The sequence below is a fragment of the Thunnus thynnus genome, chromosome 4, assembly GCF_963924715.1.
Source record: "Thunnus thynnus chromosome 4, fThuThy2.1, whole genome shotgun sequence".
NCBI classification, from domain to species: domain Eukaryota; kingdom Metazoa; phylum Chordata; class Actinopteri; order Scombriformes; family Scombridae; genus Thunnus; species Thunnus thynnus.
Window position 1 is genome coordinate 18,243,471 of NC_089520.1, and position 16,115 is coordinate 18,259,585.

Below are 16,115 nucleotides of genomic sequence, written 5' to 3' on the forward strand. Positions count from 1 at the left end.
TGCCCTGACATCACCCCCTACTGAATGAACCTGAGTCCCTTTACTTTGATGATGTCACTGCTGTGAAATGTTCTGGCAGGTGGCTGTGCCATGCATAGTGTTAAGTATAAAAGACTATTTTGTGCAGGCTGCTTGACAGTCTTCTGAAATGTGTAACTTAATGTTAGCTAAGCACTAAATAGTACAAATAGTTAAGTGTCATTTTGAGTGATTTCACTTTGTTTTCTCACTTTGTGGCTTTGTGATTTATTTTTGGTGCATACAGTATGACACTGTCAACTGAAGAGTATTGTGTAACACTTTCGGTCACCAGCCACACCTTTCCACGCCTCCTAAAAAGCAATAGTTACAGTTGAGCCAGGCTCAAGAATATAAGTGTGGTTCCAGCAGCTATGGATTATTTATCTGCGGAACAGCAGAAGTATCAGACCTTACAAAAACATGCTGTGGACAATATTCTTACTGCTTAATGGATTGCTTATACTAGTTCTCCTTTACGCCGCTCGCACAAGGTAAAGCCATTCATTTATACTGTGTATAGATTTTTTCAGATATGAAATTATTAACAAAGATTCACTGAACAAGTTGTATGAGTCTGAAGAGTTACAAAATACTGCAAAAGTGTAAATTAATGTTATCACTTAGAAAAAGGTTTACTATTGTTATTTACTAAAGTTAATAGTAATATTAAAAAAAACACAGATTAATGATATTGATGAAGAGTATTAATTTTATTAGAATACCTCTTCATATAATCATTGATATAATCTGTCAAAAATTTGTAATTGTGCTGACTTTTAAAAATGTGAGATTTTCAGCATTTTGTATTGTATATTTTGTATCAAAATTATTCTAATGGCTTAAACTATGACCTAATCACGTGTTGCATGGCTTTTCAACCACACAATAGACATCTCTAATCGGTATGACTTTGTAATGACTTCATGTGAACTCCAAACCTGCTGGTTAAGATTTATGAGATACAAATAAACCAACTTTTTGTTATTTTAATGTGTTTCCTTATACTGTACCTGACAGACAGAAGAACGAGCCACCTCTGGACAAAGGTTTCATTCCATGGTTGGGACATGCACTTGAGTTTGGAAAAGATGCTGCAAAGTTTTTGGCCAGAATGAAAGAAAAACATGGGGATATCTTTACAGTAAGTTCATATGAAGATTGTGTAACTGTGATCTAGAACTTTCATCTCTAAAAAAGGGAACTTCTAAGGAAGTGAGAAGCTGTTTTGAAATTGATGATGCAGATAATTATGAAATGGTTTGAAAGGACAAATGTCAAAGATGTTTGTGCATACAGGAGCAGGACTTTTGTATGTGGATCTGGTATTGTAAATTATGATGATCTGAAATGCAAACCAGGCCTTCATATGAAAGCAATAAAATGTTCCTTTTAAAAAGATGCAATTTTGCATGTGTCATTGTAGCAAGTTGCTTTCACAATTGCTTCCTAGCAAGTAAGTGGCCACATCACATGGTTCTAAAGTAAGAGACCAAAAATGAAACAATTTTCTGGGATAAAATCTGTAATGAAATCAACTGAAGGATGCAACTGAAACCAATGAATATTTGAACAACTAAAATAATGTCCCTCCAGGTCTGTGTTGCGGGCCATTATGTGACTGTGCTGTTGGACCCAAACTCCTTTGATGCTGTGCTGAATGACACAGTCTTCTTGGACTTCACCCAAAACAGAAACCAGCTCAAAAAAAGAATCTTCAGTCTACAGCTGCCAATAAGCCTCAAGCCTTCAGCAGAAAGGAAATGGATGGAAAAGTAATGAATGCATCTTTTAAACACAGACCTTATAGACCTAAAACCCTATGGTTCACTGAGTGAGTGTTGCAATCTAAATATTGTCTCTATTTGGCCTGTTTTTCAGCCATTTTCAAGGTTTCAATCTATCCAAGCTCTGCACTTCCATGAACATTCACCTTCAGAACCTGCTGCTGAATGAGCAGAAAGGCTGCAGCCTTTCAGAGTGGAAACAGGAGGGACTCTTCAGCCTCTGCTACAGCCTTCTTTTCAGGTGACATACATCATTATAACCTAGCCAGTTAATAAATCAAAATATAAATCAAATAGAAAAAGGATGGGATGTCAGAGTTTATACTACTAAACTGACAAAGATTATTATTATGAATTAATTAAGCTTATATATTATTGTCCTCAGGGCTGGATATCTTACATTGTTTGAAAGGAGAGACAATACCGCTGCAGTCTACAAAGAGTTCCGCAAGTTTGATGATCTTCTCACCAAACTGGCTCGCTGCTCAATCAAGCGAGGTAAGCTGCACAATGGTGAATGAAAGGAAACTGTTTCGCTTTCAACTGCCTATCTGACTACTACATCTGGACAGCACAGAGGGAAATGCATGAATTTATGTTGGATCCCTGACAGGAGAAAGCAAAACGGCCAACTCGGCACGGGAACAACTGTGGGAGCTGCTGTCCCCAAACTGGCTGAGTGGAGGGTCTGAGTCGAGCTCCTGGCAGCAGAGCTACCATCAGTTCCTTCAGGAGGAGGGAGTAGATGCTGAAATGCAGAAAAGAGCTTTACTGTTGCAGCTGTGGACCACACAGGTGAGAGCTGTTTCAATGTCTTTTTCCCACACATACACACACACACACACACACAAGGCCACACAATAAATACCAAAGCACACAAACTTCCCCACACCCAGAGTTGCATGCTTGAATTCCTCTGAGCTCAGACAGACAACAATGCAGAGGTAAGAGCCAGTGGATTCCTCCCCTGGCAGTTACTAAGAACAACCTGCCTCAACCTGTAACTCAGAGTGGAGTTTTACCAGTTTTGATCCTGTGATTCAGTTTCCAAGACACCTCATGAAAGTTTAGTGATTACACACATTGTTTTCCTACATCAAAGTTTCAGATACTCATATCCGGAAAACATGATGTCATTCAAACATGACAGCCCATATAAAACTCTACAGGATTTGCTTTGTCTAGTGTAAGCTTACACTTTGGATTAGCCAATAATATTAACCTCACCCTAAATCAAGCTTCTTGCACAAATAGTGTAGTTAGTTTCAAGTTACTACAGTGCACAAGTTGGCATTATTAGCAATATTGACACAGTTGTGAATACAGAAATGTTGCTGCCCCGGTCTCACAACTCAAGACAAGACCAGAGTGATATAGTGCCATTTCTCTGTTCTGCCAGGTGGGGGAGATAGCAAGCTGTTTTATTGTGTCTTATTGTCTGCAGTTCAGATATGCTACATTTTAGCTTTCATAATAGCTTTAGCCCTCTGTTAACCTACCAGTCTCACCGGTACAATGATTGCACACCCTATAATGCCAGTGTACAGTGTGTGAGGAGAGACCTTGGCCTGGCCACCCTTTTCAGATGCACTGCTGGTTTGGGAAAGACCACTAGTCTTCCAGTGTGTTTGTTTGTGCTTTATCACGTCTGCTGGGATATGGGAGCACACAGTCTCAGTCTGGGATGGAAAGTGGAGCAGCACTGCAGAGAATAGAGGGATTAGATGTGAGACTAGCGAGAGGTGCCAGAGTGAATATGGCTTATACATGTGTTGCAGGCAGACTGAGGTACTTCAGAAGAAATTGCAATGCTTAGGATTTCACTAGAGCCACCTATAAACCTCATCATGGGTGCTGTACAAGCTGGAGGTTGCTTTCCTCTCTCCATTTCTAAACAATCAATGTTATTGACTGAAACATATATAGACTAAGATTGATTTATCATTTACTTTCCTTTTAAGAGAAAAGATGACTTTTCAAAAAAGAGATTTGTTGTGTGGTCTGTACACTCTCATGCCCACACAAATGAATCGCTGACCATATCTGGAAAATCAGTCCATGGAAAACACAGCAGGTGACTCACTGAAACGTTAATCTTGAGTGAATCTTGTGTTCCTAACTTTACCCAGTGAACCAAGAAGTACCATCCTGCTAACTACTAACTACCCTGCTGTTAGGATAACCAGATTCATATCATTATCTGAGGCAGGTGATCTGGTGATCTGGAGATCTAAGAGGGCAAAGAGACAGTATGATGCACACATAGTTGCTTTTGGGCATTTGCCCGAGCTGTCAATGGAGAGCTGACCTGAGATGTGCAGAGTTTAAGAGAACAGCTCCCTTAACCCATAGCAATTACTATCTGACAGGCTCAGGTGTCTCTCCCTGAGAGGCTGACAGCAGCGTCTACAAAGTGCAGACTCCTTCACTGGCTTCTCCTCATATCAGTCATATTCAGACAGCAGCACTGCAGAGTTCTGAGAGGAAATATTAGATGAAATATTCCCAACAGTAAATAGGCAATAACTCATATACATGGATATACAAAAGATAATTCAAAATTTACACTGACTTTTGTGCAGTTTTAATGACTGTGTGGAGTGTGACCTAATTTAAGTGTTTTTCCATTCAGTGTAACGCTGGACCTGCTGCGTTTTGGCTATTGGGCTTCCTCCTCACTCACCCCGATGCTATGGAGGCTGTTAAATCAGAGATCAGAGGCCTAACTCTCCAGGACAGTTCCCTACAGCATCCCCCCATCAACCCACTTGAAGCACACAGCACACCTGTGTTTGGTAGGTAACAGCTGCTTGCAGCCTTTTCAGTTATTCTCTTGAGCTCTTCCGCCTTAGGGTTTAGCCAAACCAATGAGTTTGAAACAGAGGCTCATTTGACTTGTTGGAAATAACAAGATAAGAGAAGCATCCTGAAACAATGACAGTGACAATTAAAGTTTGACCTTTGATTCAATTAAATAGTGATTGCCTTTTTTCATGTATTCATATCTGTGCAAATGTTTGTACCTCTTCAAATTACGCCTGAGGGCACCGCTGACATAACTCGCACTGACACCCCTCTGACATCATCCACTCTGCTGTCCTTTTCCATTCTGCAGATAGCGTTCTGAGTGAGACCCTACGGCTCACCGCTGCGGTAATGATCAGCAGAGAGGTGGTGCAAGACAAGATCCTGCGCATGGCCGATGGACAGGAATACCACCTCAGACGAGGGGACAGAGTGTGTGTGTTCCCCTTCCTCAGCCCGCAAATGGACCCCGAGATACACCAAGAACCGCAGGTACTTTGATCACACACCCACAGACTACAATCAATGTACTACCATCACAAAAATGAATAAGGTGTATGTTTTTATAAAACAAAACTGCACTGTTGCTGTAATCACTTAACATTCTGTGGGATATATGGAGCCTCCACCATCATTATACATATGGTGTACCTCCACTGTGATATTTCTAAGCCTTCTTGAGGAGGCAGGATCAAGCAGTGTGATTTAAATCACTGACAGAATACATCCTTTGGAGATACTGTAATCTGGTAAATGCCTACAAGTTCAACAAAAGGCTGACTGTGAGAGAGTGAGAGATAAAGATCTCAGCGTTCCAAATTCTCAATATTCATTCTTAAAGGGTTTGAGAATCTGCATTTTTTTTTTTTGAGATTCATATAATGTTTAAGTAAGACATGGAAGGGAAGCCATATGCATAATGAAGCATGTTTGTATAATATTATAATGCATACATCTTGTCATCCTCTTAACAGGTTTTCAAGTATGATCGCTTCTTAAATAATGATCTGACAGTGAAGGATAAATTCTACAAGGATGGAAAAAGGCTGAAGTACTACACCATGCCTTGGGGCGCAGGGAGTAATATGTGCGTTGGGAAAGAATTTGCTGTTACAGCCATTAAAAAGTGAGTCTTTTTTAGATTCATATCTCTCCGTGATGTATCTCAAGTTTTCAAATGATGTGTTCATGATCAAAGCATTTCCTGCAATTTCATCCCGATAACTAGACCCGAACCAGTCAAATCCATCTCCACATAATATTCCCCTTTATTATCGTTTCAGTCCTGCTTTCATGTTCTCTATCATTATTAGCAACAAGCTGTAATGTAGTAATTGCTTATGCTCTGTAATGAGCTGTATGAAAGAGGCTAAGGGTAATAGAGGACAGTCAGTTAGGAGAGCATGTCTTTGCCAGACATCATATCCTGATACAAAGGTGAAAGGTCAATCCTTGTAATTCACAACACTCAAAAAGAAGAACAGCATAGTTTGGAGTTTTAGATATTTTGCTATTTCTAATCAGATTGGTTGATTTACCTGATGTTATTTTCCATCACATCATTTCTTTTCCTCAAGTGGGTTAAACCATATATGTGCAGAACCTGTATGTTTTGATAAGTCATGTTTATTGGTGGTTGTTTTTTTCACCTGTTCAAACCTGATTCGCCCCTTGTGTCTTATCTAGATTCGTGTTCTTGCTCTTGACCCATCTTGATCTGGAGATGTGTGACCCAGAGGCTAAATTGCCACCAGTTAATGCCAGTCGTTACGGTTTCGGGATGCTCCAGCCAGATGGAGAGCTGCAGGTCCGGTACAGACTGAAGAGGACGCAACATGAAATGTGATTTGTAACTCAAATGATGTTAAATGATTGATTGATCTTATTTTTTTCTTATATGTTTAATTATTTATTCTGTATTCACTCAGCGCACCTACTTGTAAATAATTATATTTAAATTCTTCATGTGTAATTATCTTTTTTTAATAAAAAAAACAAAGTCCTGACACTGTCATTTTTGATTGACTACAAGTCGCCTCCATACATTCAGCTACACTTTTGAACATTTCTAGTTTTCACATCCCACCTCCTGTTTCTTCTCTTGAATGTTCAACCTTCACTGTGCAGAATGATGTATGTGCAGAGTTTGACACTAGAAGGCTGTTTTCACATTCATCTGCTGAAGAGGGAAAGTGTCTCTGTGCTCACCTTAAATCTGACTTTAAGTTGTGTAAGCATAAGCATGATTTGTGACATCACAACTAGTTTGGAAGCTGGTTCTGGTCCAGTATTCAACTAACAGTTTTCCAGTTGTTCAGCTTTTGAAATGAGCAAATTCATGCATATTCATAGATTCTGGTTTTTTCAATGAATGAGGAAGAGTAGATGTAATTTTAATTTCTTTTAAGAAGGTTATTGGATTGTTGTGGAAAAAAACAGATCACATATTATCACTCCAAGCATGTTTTAAAACCCATCTGGAGGGGAATTTTCCCAGAATAGAGGGGAAGAAGAGAAAACACTGCAGTAACATTAGTAACAGCATTACAGTATGAGGGGGTTTTTGACAATTGGAGGAAGAGGAGGAGATGAGAGGAAACAGGAAAAACACTGATGAGTAAAGTATGACATTGGGCAAAGGCTGCTTCTTATCTGGAAATGGAAGACGAGTTTATTCAATTACCAATATTTAACTTGGTTTACTTAATATGTGCAGACACAGTGGGGGATAAACACACCCAAACATATCAAATTAAACAGCATTAAACTGACTTAAAATCCTCGTTAGAAGCGTTAAATCATTTTCTCTGAACATATACTGCCATTGATTTTGGCTCATATTGTTGGTTCTGCACCTTCACATCACATGGCCCGAGGTCATACAGTAGTTTATTTGCACTATATCATTACATCATGCTTTCATCTTACACTACACCCCTGCTTAAACACAACAACAACAACAACAACAACAACAACAACAACAGTGCAACATAAATCCCATCAGTGCTACAGCCAAGCGGTGCAGAAAGCGTTAAATCAGATGTGGAGGAGAGCGGCGAGCTGCCATGGATCCACCTTCGGAGAGATGCGGCGCCTCCTCACACAGCTGACTGGCAACACAGGTATTCTGTCCGGATGGGCTTCCGGCATACTTGTTGATCTTCGGGCGAAACAGTGGGGCGATGTGCGGAGCAGGAAAACCAGCGGATAGGCAATAGATCGTGCTGAGGATCTCTCTGCCATGTCGGAGGCAGAGGAGGGGGAACTGGATTGGGTTAAACCCTGGCAATAGTAAACCAATAACGGCGCCTCCTTTTTTTTTTTTAAATGCTACTGCTTCATCTCCGTTTGTGCCAGCGGATTGATTGTTCACAGAGCGGTACGTGCTGGTTTGATTCAGTGCACGATGACAACAACTCACTACGGTATTTTTTTACGCTTATTTTTCAATTTCTGGACTTTGAATCATATGTAACCTATCAATTGTAATAGGTTATCCATGGCATATAGGACTACACTGCATAGAAAAAAATGCACCAATATGGAGTAGGCAGCCTTTGAATAACATTAGAAACGCTTAACGATGGAGGATTTGCATTCACAACATTGCAGTTTTAGATGATTTAACATCACACCTAGATTTTATTACCATTCTCATTTGAGCTACGCATAATAGTACAATATGTACACGGAAAGAAACGATATTTTTTTAATGATTCCTTTAAATTCTAATTTATTTTCTCGAAGGGTGGAGGCTTCTTCAATTTAACATTTCTTTTTACTGCTTCTCTGCAGCATGTTACTGCATGTTCAACAGCCGACATAACCATTTCTACACCCTCAGTTATGAATTCTGTGTTTATTTTGCATGCGCATTGTAATGTGTTAATGCTGAGGCCTAATTGTGTTTGTGAAGTATCAGAAACTTTGTGTGACAGTGATCAATGATCACATCTGCAGGCCTGAGGTTGTTGCTGCACGCCTTCTAAACTCAAACTAAACTGCGTGCAAAATGTGCAGCTGGTGCCACGTCTGCAGTCTTAAATGGTTTATGAAATGTTGGGCTCTTTGTCAGGAGAGCTCGCCGCGATGCAGGGAATGAGCATCGCTTCCTGGCGTTTCAGCACCATTAGACTGGACAGCGCACACTTTGTACCACACTCATCACTGTGGTGTCCCGCGTCCCCACCCACACTGCATGGGCAAATGAGCAGGAGCAAAGATCAACCGAAATGCTAGGGATAACACACTACATGCAAACAAACAAACAAACAAACAAACAAATAAGTCACATCAGGAAATCAGAATCCTTTTTTTCCTCTGGGCTGCGTGCAGCCATGTATGTCATCTAAGATAAATTGTTTTTTTGTTATTAAGACTAGTATTCTAATAAAAGAACACTTATTTATAAAGGAGATGTCTCTAAATAGTAAGTCAGAGCAAGTTGGTTTTAAAGTTTTGCTTGAAAGTTGTATTCATGTACTGTATATATTGACAGGAAGTTATATACAGGCATACCTGTTTTAGTTGAACTCCTGAATTAGAAATGTATGCTTTTGCTGACTGTTAGCAGGTGTGAGTCATCTCAAGAACTCATATTTAAGGGTATAGTTATTGTTGACTCAGGAAAGAATTACAAAAGTAGATCAAATTTGATAGTACTACAGATACTTTGATAACAGCAATTTATATCCAGAGATAATAAATCATTCATCAGTCCCTTAATTTTTCTGCCCTGAAGCCCTTTAAAATTGTGATTTTCAACTCTTCAGGATTCTGCTGTTTCATATTGGAACAACACTGTAGATGGTGTGATAACAGTTATCAGTAAAATACCCTGAAATAATTATAGTAAAACAGTTTATTTGTCTCTATTTTGCTGCCCTGGAGCCCTTTAAACAATTGATTTTCAAGTCTGGTCTTCAAGACCCTGCAGTTCCTTGCTGGTTTTTAATAATCGATTCAGCAACTAGCACAAGAGACCAAGAAGCACCAGAATTGAAAAACGTTGCTAAACCAATGGGTTTCCAACCTTTCTGGTTTGTGATACCTTGCAATGAAGCAATATTTTCTTGTAACCCATCATCACAGCCATGTCCTTTAATTGGACGTGAGCTTTGGGCAGGTTCAACCAAAGAGTGATTTTGCCTTTTTGGATTGGCTCATTTGAGGGATTTTTAGAGACATGAAGAGGTGAAAGCATCCAGTATTTTATAGGAAAATGACAAAAAATAAAGAAAAAATGGGAAAAGTCTGCTTGTTTGTGTAACAGAAATATTTTTATTTGCTTGCCTAAATCCTCTTGTGAATTCCTCCAACTTATCTTGGGACTCCTGGGATCCAAACCACAAGCTATTAACACCACATTAGTTCAGAGTCTTGTGCCTAATTGTAGAATACTAATGATTTCTTTGTTTTGTTTTTGGACTTCTTTAGACACAATAATGAAAGTAAACGGGACCAACTGTAGTCCATAGCCCTGGATATTCACCTGCTTCCTCATCTTAAAGTCATCATGGAGAAATCCTTGGCAGAGTTCAATAAAGCCAGCTCCCGGTCAACGTCATCGCTTCCACCAGAGCCGGTGGACATCATTCGCAGCAAGTCATGTTTCCGCAGAGTCAGGCTGAATGTTGGGGGCCTCCCACATGAAGTCTTGTGGCGAACGTTAGATAGGCTACCACGAACACGTTTGGGAAAGTTAAGAGATTGCAACACCCATGAATCTCTGATGGAGGTGTGCGATGATTATAACCTTGAGGAGAATGAGTACTTTTTCGACCGACACCCAGGGGCGTTCACATCAATTCTGAACTTTTACCGCACAGGTAAGCTGCACATGATGGAAGAAATGTGCGCCCTGTCATTCAGTCAAGAACTTGACTATTGGGGCATTGACGAAATCTACCTGGAGTCGTGTTGCCAGGCGAGGTACCACCAGAAAAAGGAGCAAATGAATGAGGAGCTCAAAAGAGAGGCAGATAACTTGAAAGACAGAGAAGGAGAAGAGTTTGACAACACTTGCTGCGCTGAAAAGCGAAAGAAACTTTGGGACCTCCTGGAAAAGCCAAGCTCGTCTGTTGCAGCAAAGGTAACTGTCATTGGATATTGGTTATAAGAGTGTGATTGGTTACCTCTAGCATGATGGTGACATGTACAGGCCTGCACATAGATTCACAAAATACACATACACAGAATCATGCAAACTGTGACATATTGTTGTGTGGTATGAACACAATCCTGATGTAAACTAAGTGCCTTCGGCTGTGTGTGGCATTTTAAAATGACCTAATGTGCGATGTTGTGGTTTTCAGACCATTTAGGCTTTATTATAGCATAACGATACTCAAACACAAGACCACAACCTTTATCTGACTGTGGACTGCTAAGTGTTCCTTGTGAGAAACATGGGCAACTGAACATAGATAATTGCACTTTCCATAACTTACAGAACGCCACTGAAGATGCACTTTGTTCTTTTCAGACCCAATAACACATTAGAGGACATTAAAGGACATTTACAGTAGCTTTTGCTGTTTACTTACTGTACATTAAGATTGGAACACAAAATAAAAGGTGGAAATCATAGAGAAAGTCAGTGGATTGGATTTATCAGTGTGGGATTTGAATGTTAGCCATTATCATTTTTCAAGAACCAGAAAAAGGTGCAAAAGTTACCATAACAGCCAGATGAGTTTGGTAACAGTGAAAGGGGCTCCTTGGATTGCATTATTATTGCAATAATCTTTAAAACATAACATAGAGTTCATTATCTCTATCTCCTGTAATGCTCTTATTACCAAACTTGTTACAAAAGTCCATTGCTGTCATCAGTATCTCACCTTTACAAAATAATAGCTTTGTCTGTTTTTCACTCCAGACCCATCACACACAGAAAAATACAACTTCAGATAACTTCAGATGTACAAAAGCACATTAATCCAGAAATGCATATATTATGTCACACAGGTCCAATAAATTCTTTAAACATCACTTAGCTTAAAACATGAGATATATTTGACTCCTGAAGTAATATTCCCTGCATTCTATCAGTTGTTTGTTTGTGACAAACCCGCCCCGTATCGCCCTGGGCCAATTGAATTTGAGATATTCTGCAGGAGGCTGTGATATTGAATTATATCTTTATGCACATAAATGAGTCAGAAATGACTGAGGATTGTTTGAATCATTCAGATAAATCTATGCTTGGGAGGAGCACTTTTTGATCAATCGAAGATGGTTTTGACAAGCTATTACCATTCGTATTTTAATAAACAACTGAAGTGAGAGAGGAATGTTAGAGACTAGAAGCTAGAGAAAGATTAGATAGTAACTGTGGAGTTAGCTCAAGTCATTTATTAGTAAGAGAAAGCATACTACTCTTGCAATTTATTAGAGTGGAATATAGGAAAAATAATTGTGACAGCATATAGCTGCTAGATTTAAAAACCCACATGGTTGCGTTTAACATTATGCACTACCTGGTTGAATGAGCATGTAACCCTGCATTTTGGTTGTAGCGGCTGTGTGTTAAATGCCCCCAGTCATAATTTAATGTTGAGGTTCTCACTCTTCTGCAAATTATTTCCTTATCTGAGGGCCACGTTCTATTTTGCTGACTTTTATCGGCTGTGCTCACCTTTAGTCCATGCAAAACGACAGAGTTGGCCCTTCAGCAGGCCTTTCAGAGAGCTACACGTGCGACTGCAACCTGGGAGACTATAGTGGTGTTAAACACGAGCGGCCTTTGATCACCCTCTTCTATGCTGGATTGGCGGGATCAAAGAGGACACTGTCTCTTTCCACCACTGCTCGTAACGTTTTAAAGGCAGCACAATGCCTTGTTTGGCTTGCAGCGATCGTCGTATAGGAAATGGAAATGAAACTATTAGCAGTTTGTGCTGGATGATGCTTTGCGGTGAGGGATTGGTGAGAGCTGTCAGTGCCTCCCACAAACAGACTGAGATGAGTGCTGTGAGTCTGTCAGTGAAATGCCTTCTTCATGGGAATCAAAGGGAGGTAAAAATCAATGTTTATTGTGTTAAACCTAAGAAAGTGCTGTTGCCTACAAAAAGAAGATGACCACTCCGAGTTTACCATGCGTCTGCAATTTATCAAAATATCACCAGAGATTAGTTTTGATGTACTTAACCAAGATGGGTACTCCTAACTTGGAATAATGTCACAGCAAATTGCATATGCAGATTGTTCCCAGCAAATCTATAGCGCTCAATAGCCACCAATTAACGGGTGGATGCAGCGCTTACTATTAAAAAGTGTTTAGCCGTGCTGTAAATTCACATCAGCTGTTGGTCTGGCAGTCATATGCCTAGAGCAGAGGATGGCATGCCAGAAGAAAGAGCAACCTCAACACAGCAAGAGGAAGACTTTATCAATTCCTAATTAGCTTAAAAGGGCAATGTAAAGCCACAGACCAAAATACTAAAAGCATTGATAGGGGTTGATGTATTATCTTTGTTGTTTTTTTTAATAAGCTGGAACAAATTGTGGGTTTGTTGAGCGGTTGAGCTTCAACCACAAACTGTCCTAGTGTTAGCTTATCAGCTGTACTCTCCTATCCTGGGTCAGAGATGTAAATGTATGTGTAACAGCCCATAAACAGATGGTGGATGTTAGAGACAAGCACAAAACAAATGGTTACCAAGCAACAAAAGTACAATTTTATCATCATTGAAGGACTGGGTACTGAACATTAGAGTAGGTCTATTTGTGTTTCTGTGTGTGTGTGTGTGTGTGTGTGTGTGTGTGTGATCGCACTTCTGCTTAGTTCCTGTATTTTAATGTCTGCACCAAGCAACACATGAAAGCGAGTAGCAGCTGCAATATTTTGTTGGAAAAAGCCAGTGTTGCTGTCTGTGTTCTTTCTGCTCTGCTGTCCTTCCTGTCTTTCTTTTCCCTTACTGGCTCATATCTCTGCTTCCTTCCTCCCCATCTTCAGGCTCCTCCACTATACCTCCGACTAAATGTCAGGGAAATGTCACATTAATTATTCTCCAGGAGACTCCAGGCCCAATTTGAAGCTCCCCTCTCCTCTGTTTACATTCTTTGTGAGCCACAGTATTGTCTGCCTCTTGCTCAAATCAGATTTGAGTCACCATAAAATAGGATTGTGTCTGACCGCTGGCAAAGCAACGGCTAACAGTCAGATCGGCGCCAAGAAAAGCCTTTTTTCACCTACAGTAGCATTTATGTAACGTCATCACAGATTTGGGTGGTTTCTGTCATTAGTAATACCAGATAATACCAGGACTGTTAGACATAACCAGATTAGGATGCTGAGTATATCATTAATAAGCAAATATTCCTTCTTTATACTGTCAATCACAATCAAAGCATTCATTTAAAAAGTAGTGACGTCAATATAAATCTTTTTCTCCTTTTGTAGCCTACAGCATAAGATGAGATTTTGATTGACATTAAATTAGGAATTTTATGTAATAGCAGGGGCTTCATCCAAAAATATTTCCCTCTCCAAAGCTGAACATGAATGTTGAATGTGAAACATTCTTGTCCTACATGCATCCAAAAAATGAAGAATTACCAATTCCCGCTCTGTCAGTGGGTATTGTGCATCAGATGGCAGGGAGCAAATTCCAGTTATGCTCCTCTCATGTCACACTTAAGATTACATATAAATGTGGTTTGGCTTTATTTCTATCAGTCTGCTGCAGAATTGAAGACATGAAGTAACTAGACTAATCTATCACTATTCCTATCACTAAATCTATCACTATTTCTGACAGCTGAAAAGTCACAGCCAGTCAAATGGATGATGAAGTATACAAGGAGGCCATATGAACACCTGCCAAAAATGCTGTGTTGCAATTCAGTGGCTGGATCATCAATTAAGTCTGCATTTCTAGACTGAGTATGTAATAAAAGGCCAACAACACATGTCCCACAAATGTCTATTATGGATACAGTTTTCTTTTGCCTGAATTTGGATACGTGTATCCTTTGCCATTTTTAGCATCCCGTAATACATTGTGCAGAGGTCGGAGCATACAGGAAATCCTCATCGACTCACATTTCTGGGAGGCTAGATGACCTCATTTGAGGAGGAAGCACAGGTTCATCCTGTGGAAGATCCAGTCCTGATCGTTTTTTAATAGCTTGAAGTCAGTTTTTAGAGCTTGTCAAGGTCGCCAATAACTTTCTTTTGATAGCTAATAGAGGTGACATTGTAATGGTTTTGTTAGATTAGAGTGCTGCTCTAATCTAACAAAAAAACATGATTTGTCTCTCCAATATCCTACACCAACATCTCAAGGATACTGCTTTAAAACAGACCTCTATTGTCTATTGACCCCTCTGTTGTGATAGTAGAAGCATGTATCTCTTCATGTAAGTAAGTTTAATTGCGGTGTTCCCCAAGGGTCCGTTCTCGGTGCCCTTTTATTTTCAATTTACATCAGTCAGGTGATATGAAGGCATGACATCCGTTCTGTTGCTGTGTGGATAACACATTTATATGCTCCATATATGTAATCCAACAGATCTAGTAGTCTTATCTTCTTGTCTGCCTTAATAACATTAAATGCTAATGATGATTCCCAAAATTTCTCAAAATTTTGATGATAATGAAGCTAAGCTGCTAATCAAAGTACTGAGCAGACTGCTAGAAAAGATCAAGTGAAGAACATTGCCCAGTCATATTTTTTCTTAACTCAAGAAAATCTGTGGTCATTTTTGTCTCCTGCTCCTGCTTACATAAAACCGCACATTTCCCGCCTGCTGACTACTGTGATGCACTTTTTGCTGGCATCAGTCAGAACTCCCTCCAAATTTCTCTGCAATCAGCTCATTCAATTAGAGGATATCTTGTGTACTAATTTAAAACATTTTGTCATGAGTAGCATTAAGAGAATGCTCATGGGGTCAACGAAACAGGGCTCATCCTCTGGGGAGAGTTTATGTGTTAAAGGAAATGTTATGACAATCTGTTTTTTATATTTTAATATTTTGTGTATGTAAGTGGAAATTTTGGCCTTTGGCACTAGAGAAAAGGGGTCACTGCTTATGAATCAATATTCATGGAAATCCAGCCAAGCACTTTGTAGTTCTCTTGCTCAAGACGTGTTGGATGGACCAACTGAGTGAACAACATTACCATCGTTAACAATCTATAATAGTCATGCACCATATTTTATTAACTCTGTATAAGAACAAAGGGGATTGTTGTTAAAGGGGATTTTTTTTACTTCTGACGACAATTCTGGTCACTTTCATACAGATTTTATACAGCATTATATGCTTTATATTTGCTAGTTTAGTGCTACAGGATAAGATATAGACTTGGTTTCATTGTGGACAATGATGTGATGTGAAAGCATTAACGGCCAACGTTATACAGACCATTGCCAGTTACTAAAATAAAATAAAACACAGTTAAAAATGATACAACATGTTTTGTGTTTGACACACATTGCATATTCTATAAAGAGTATAAATATATTGGTAATCTCTAAACAAGGTCCTCATAAC

At 39.5% G+C, this 16,115-nt stretch overlaps 2 protein-coding genes across 2 annotated transcripts in view; both read left to right on the forward strand.

The window, feature by feature from the left end:
* The first annotated feature begins 344 nt into the window (after positions 1-344).
* Positions 345-6,585, forward strand: ptgis (prostaglandin I2 (prostacyclin) synthase). The gene is made up of 10 exons (XM_067587126.1): positions 345-512; positions 1,039-1,162; positions 1,615-1,793; positions 1,900-2,046; positions 2,191-2,303; positions 2,419-2,600; positions 4,438-4,600; positions 4,921-5,102; positions 5,585-5,736; positions 6,297-6,585. The coding sequence occupies exons 1-10, from the start codon at positions 442-444 to the stop codon at positions 6,454-6,456; spliced, it is 1,473 nt and encodes a 490-aa protein (XP_067443227.1). The 5' UTR covers positions 345-441; the 3' UTR covers positions 6,457-6,585.
* Positions 6,586-7,227: 642 nt separating this feature from the next.
* Positions 7,228-16,115, forward strand: part of kcnb1 (potassium voltage-gated channel, Shab-related subfamily, member 1) — a 37,651-nt gene continuing 28,763 nt past the window's right edge. Inside the window, exons 1-2 of the mRNA XM_067587127.1 lie at positions 7,228-8,035; positions 10,047-10,701. Coding sequence (XP_067443228.1) covers positions 10,126-10,701 — 576 coding nt within the window. The 5' untranslated portion in view covers positions 7,228-8,035; positions 10,047-10,125. The remainder of the gene's footprint in view (positions 8,036-10,046; positions 10,702-16,115) is intronic.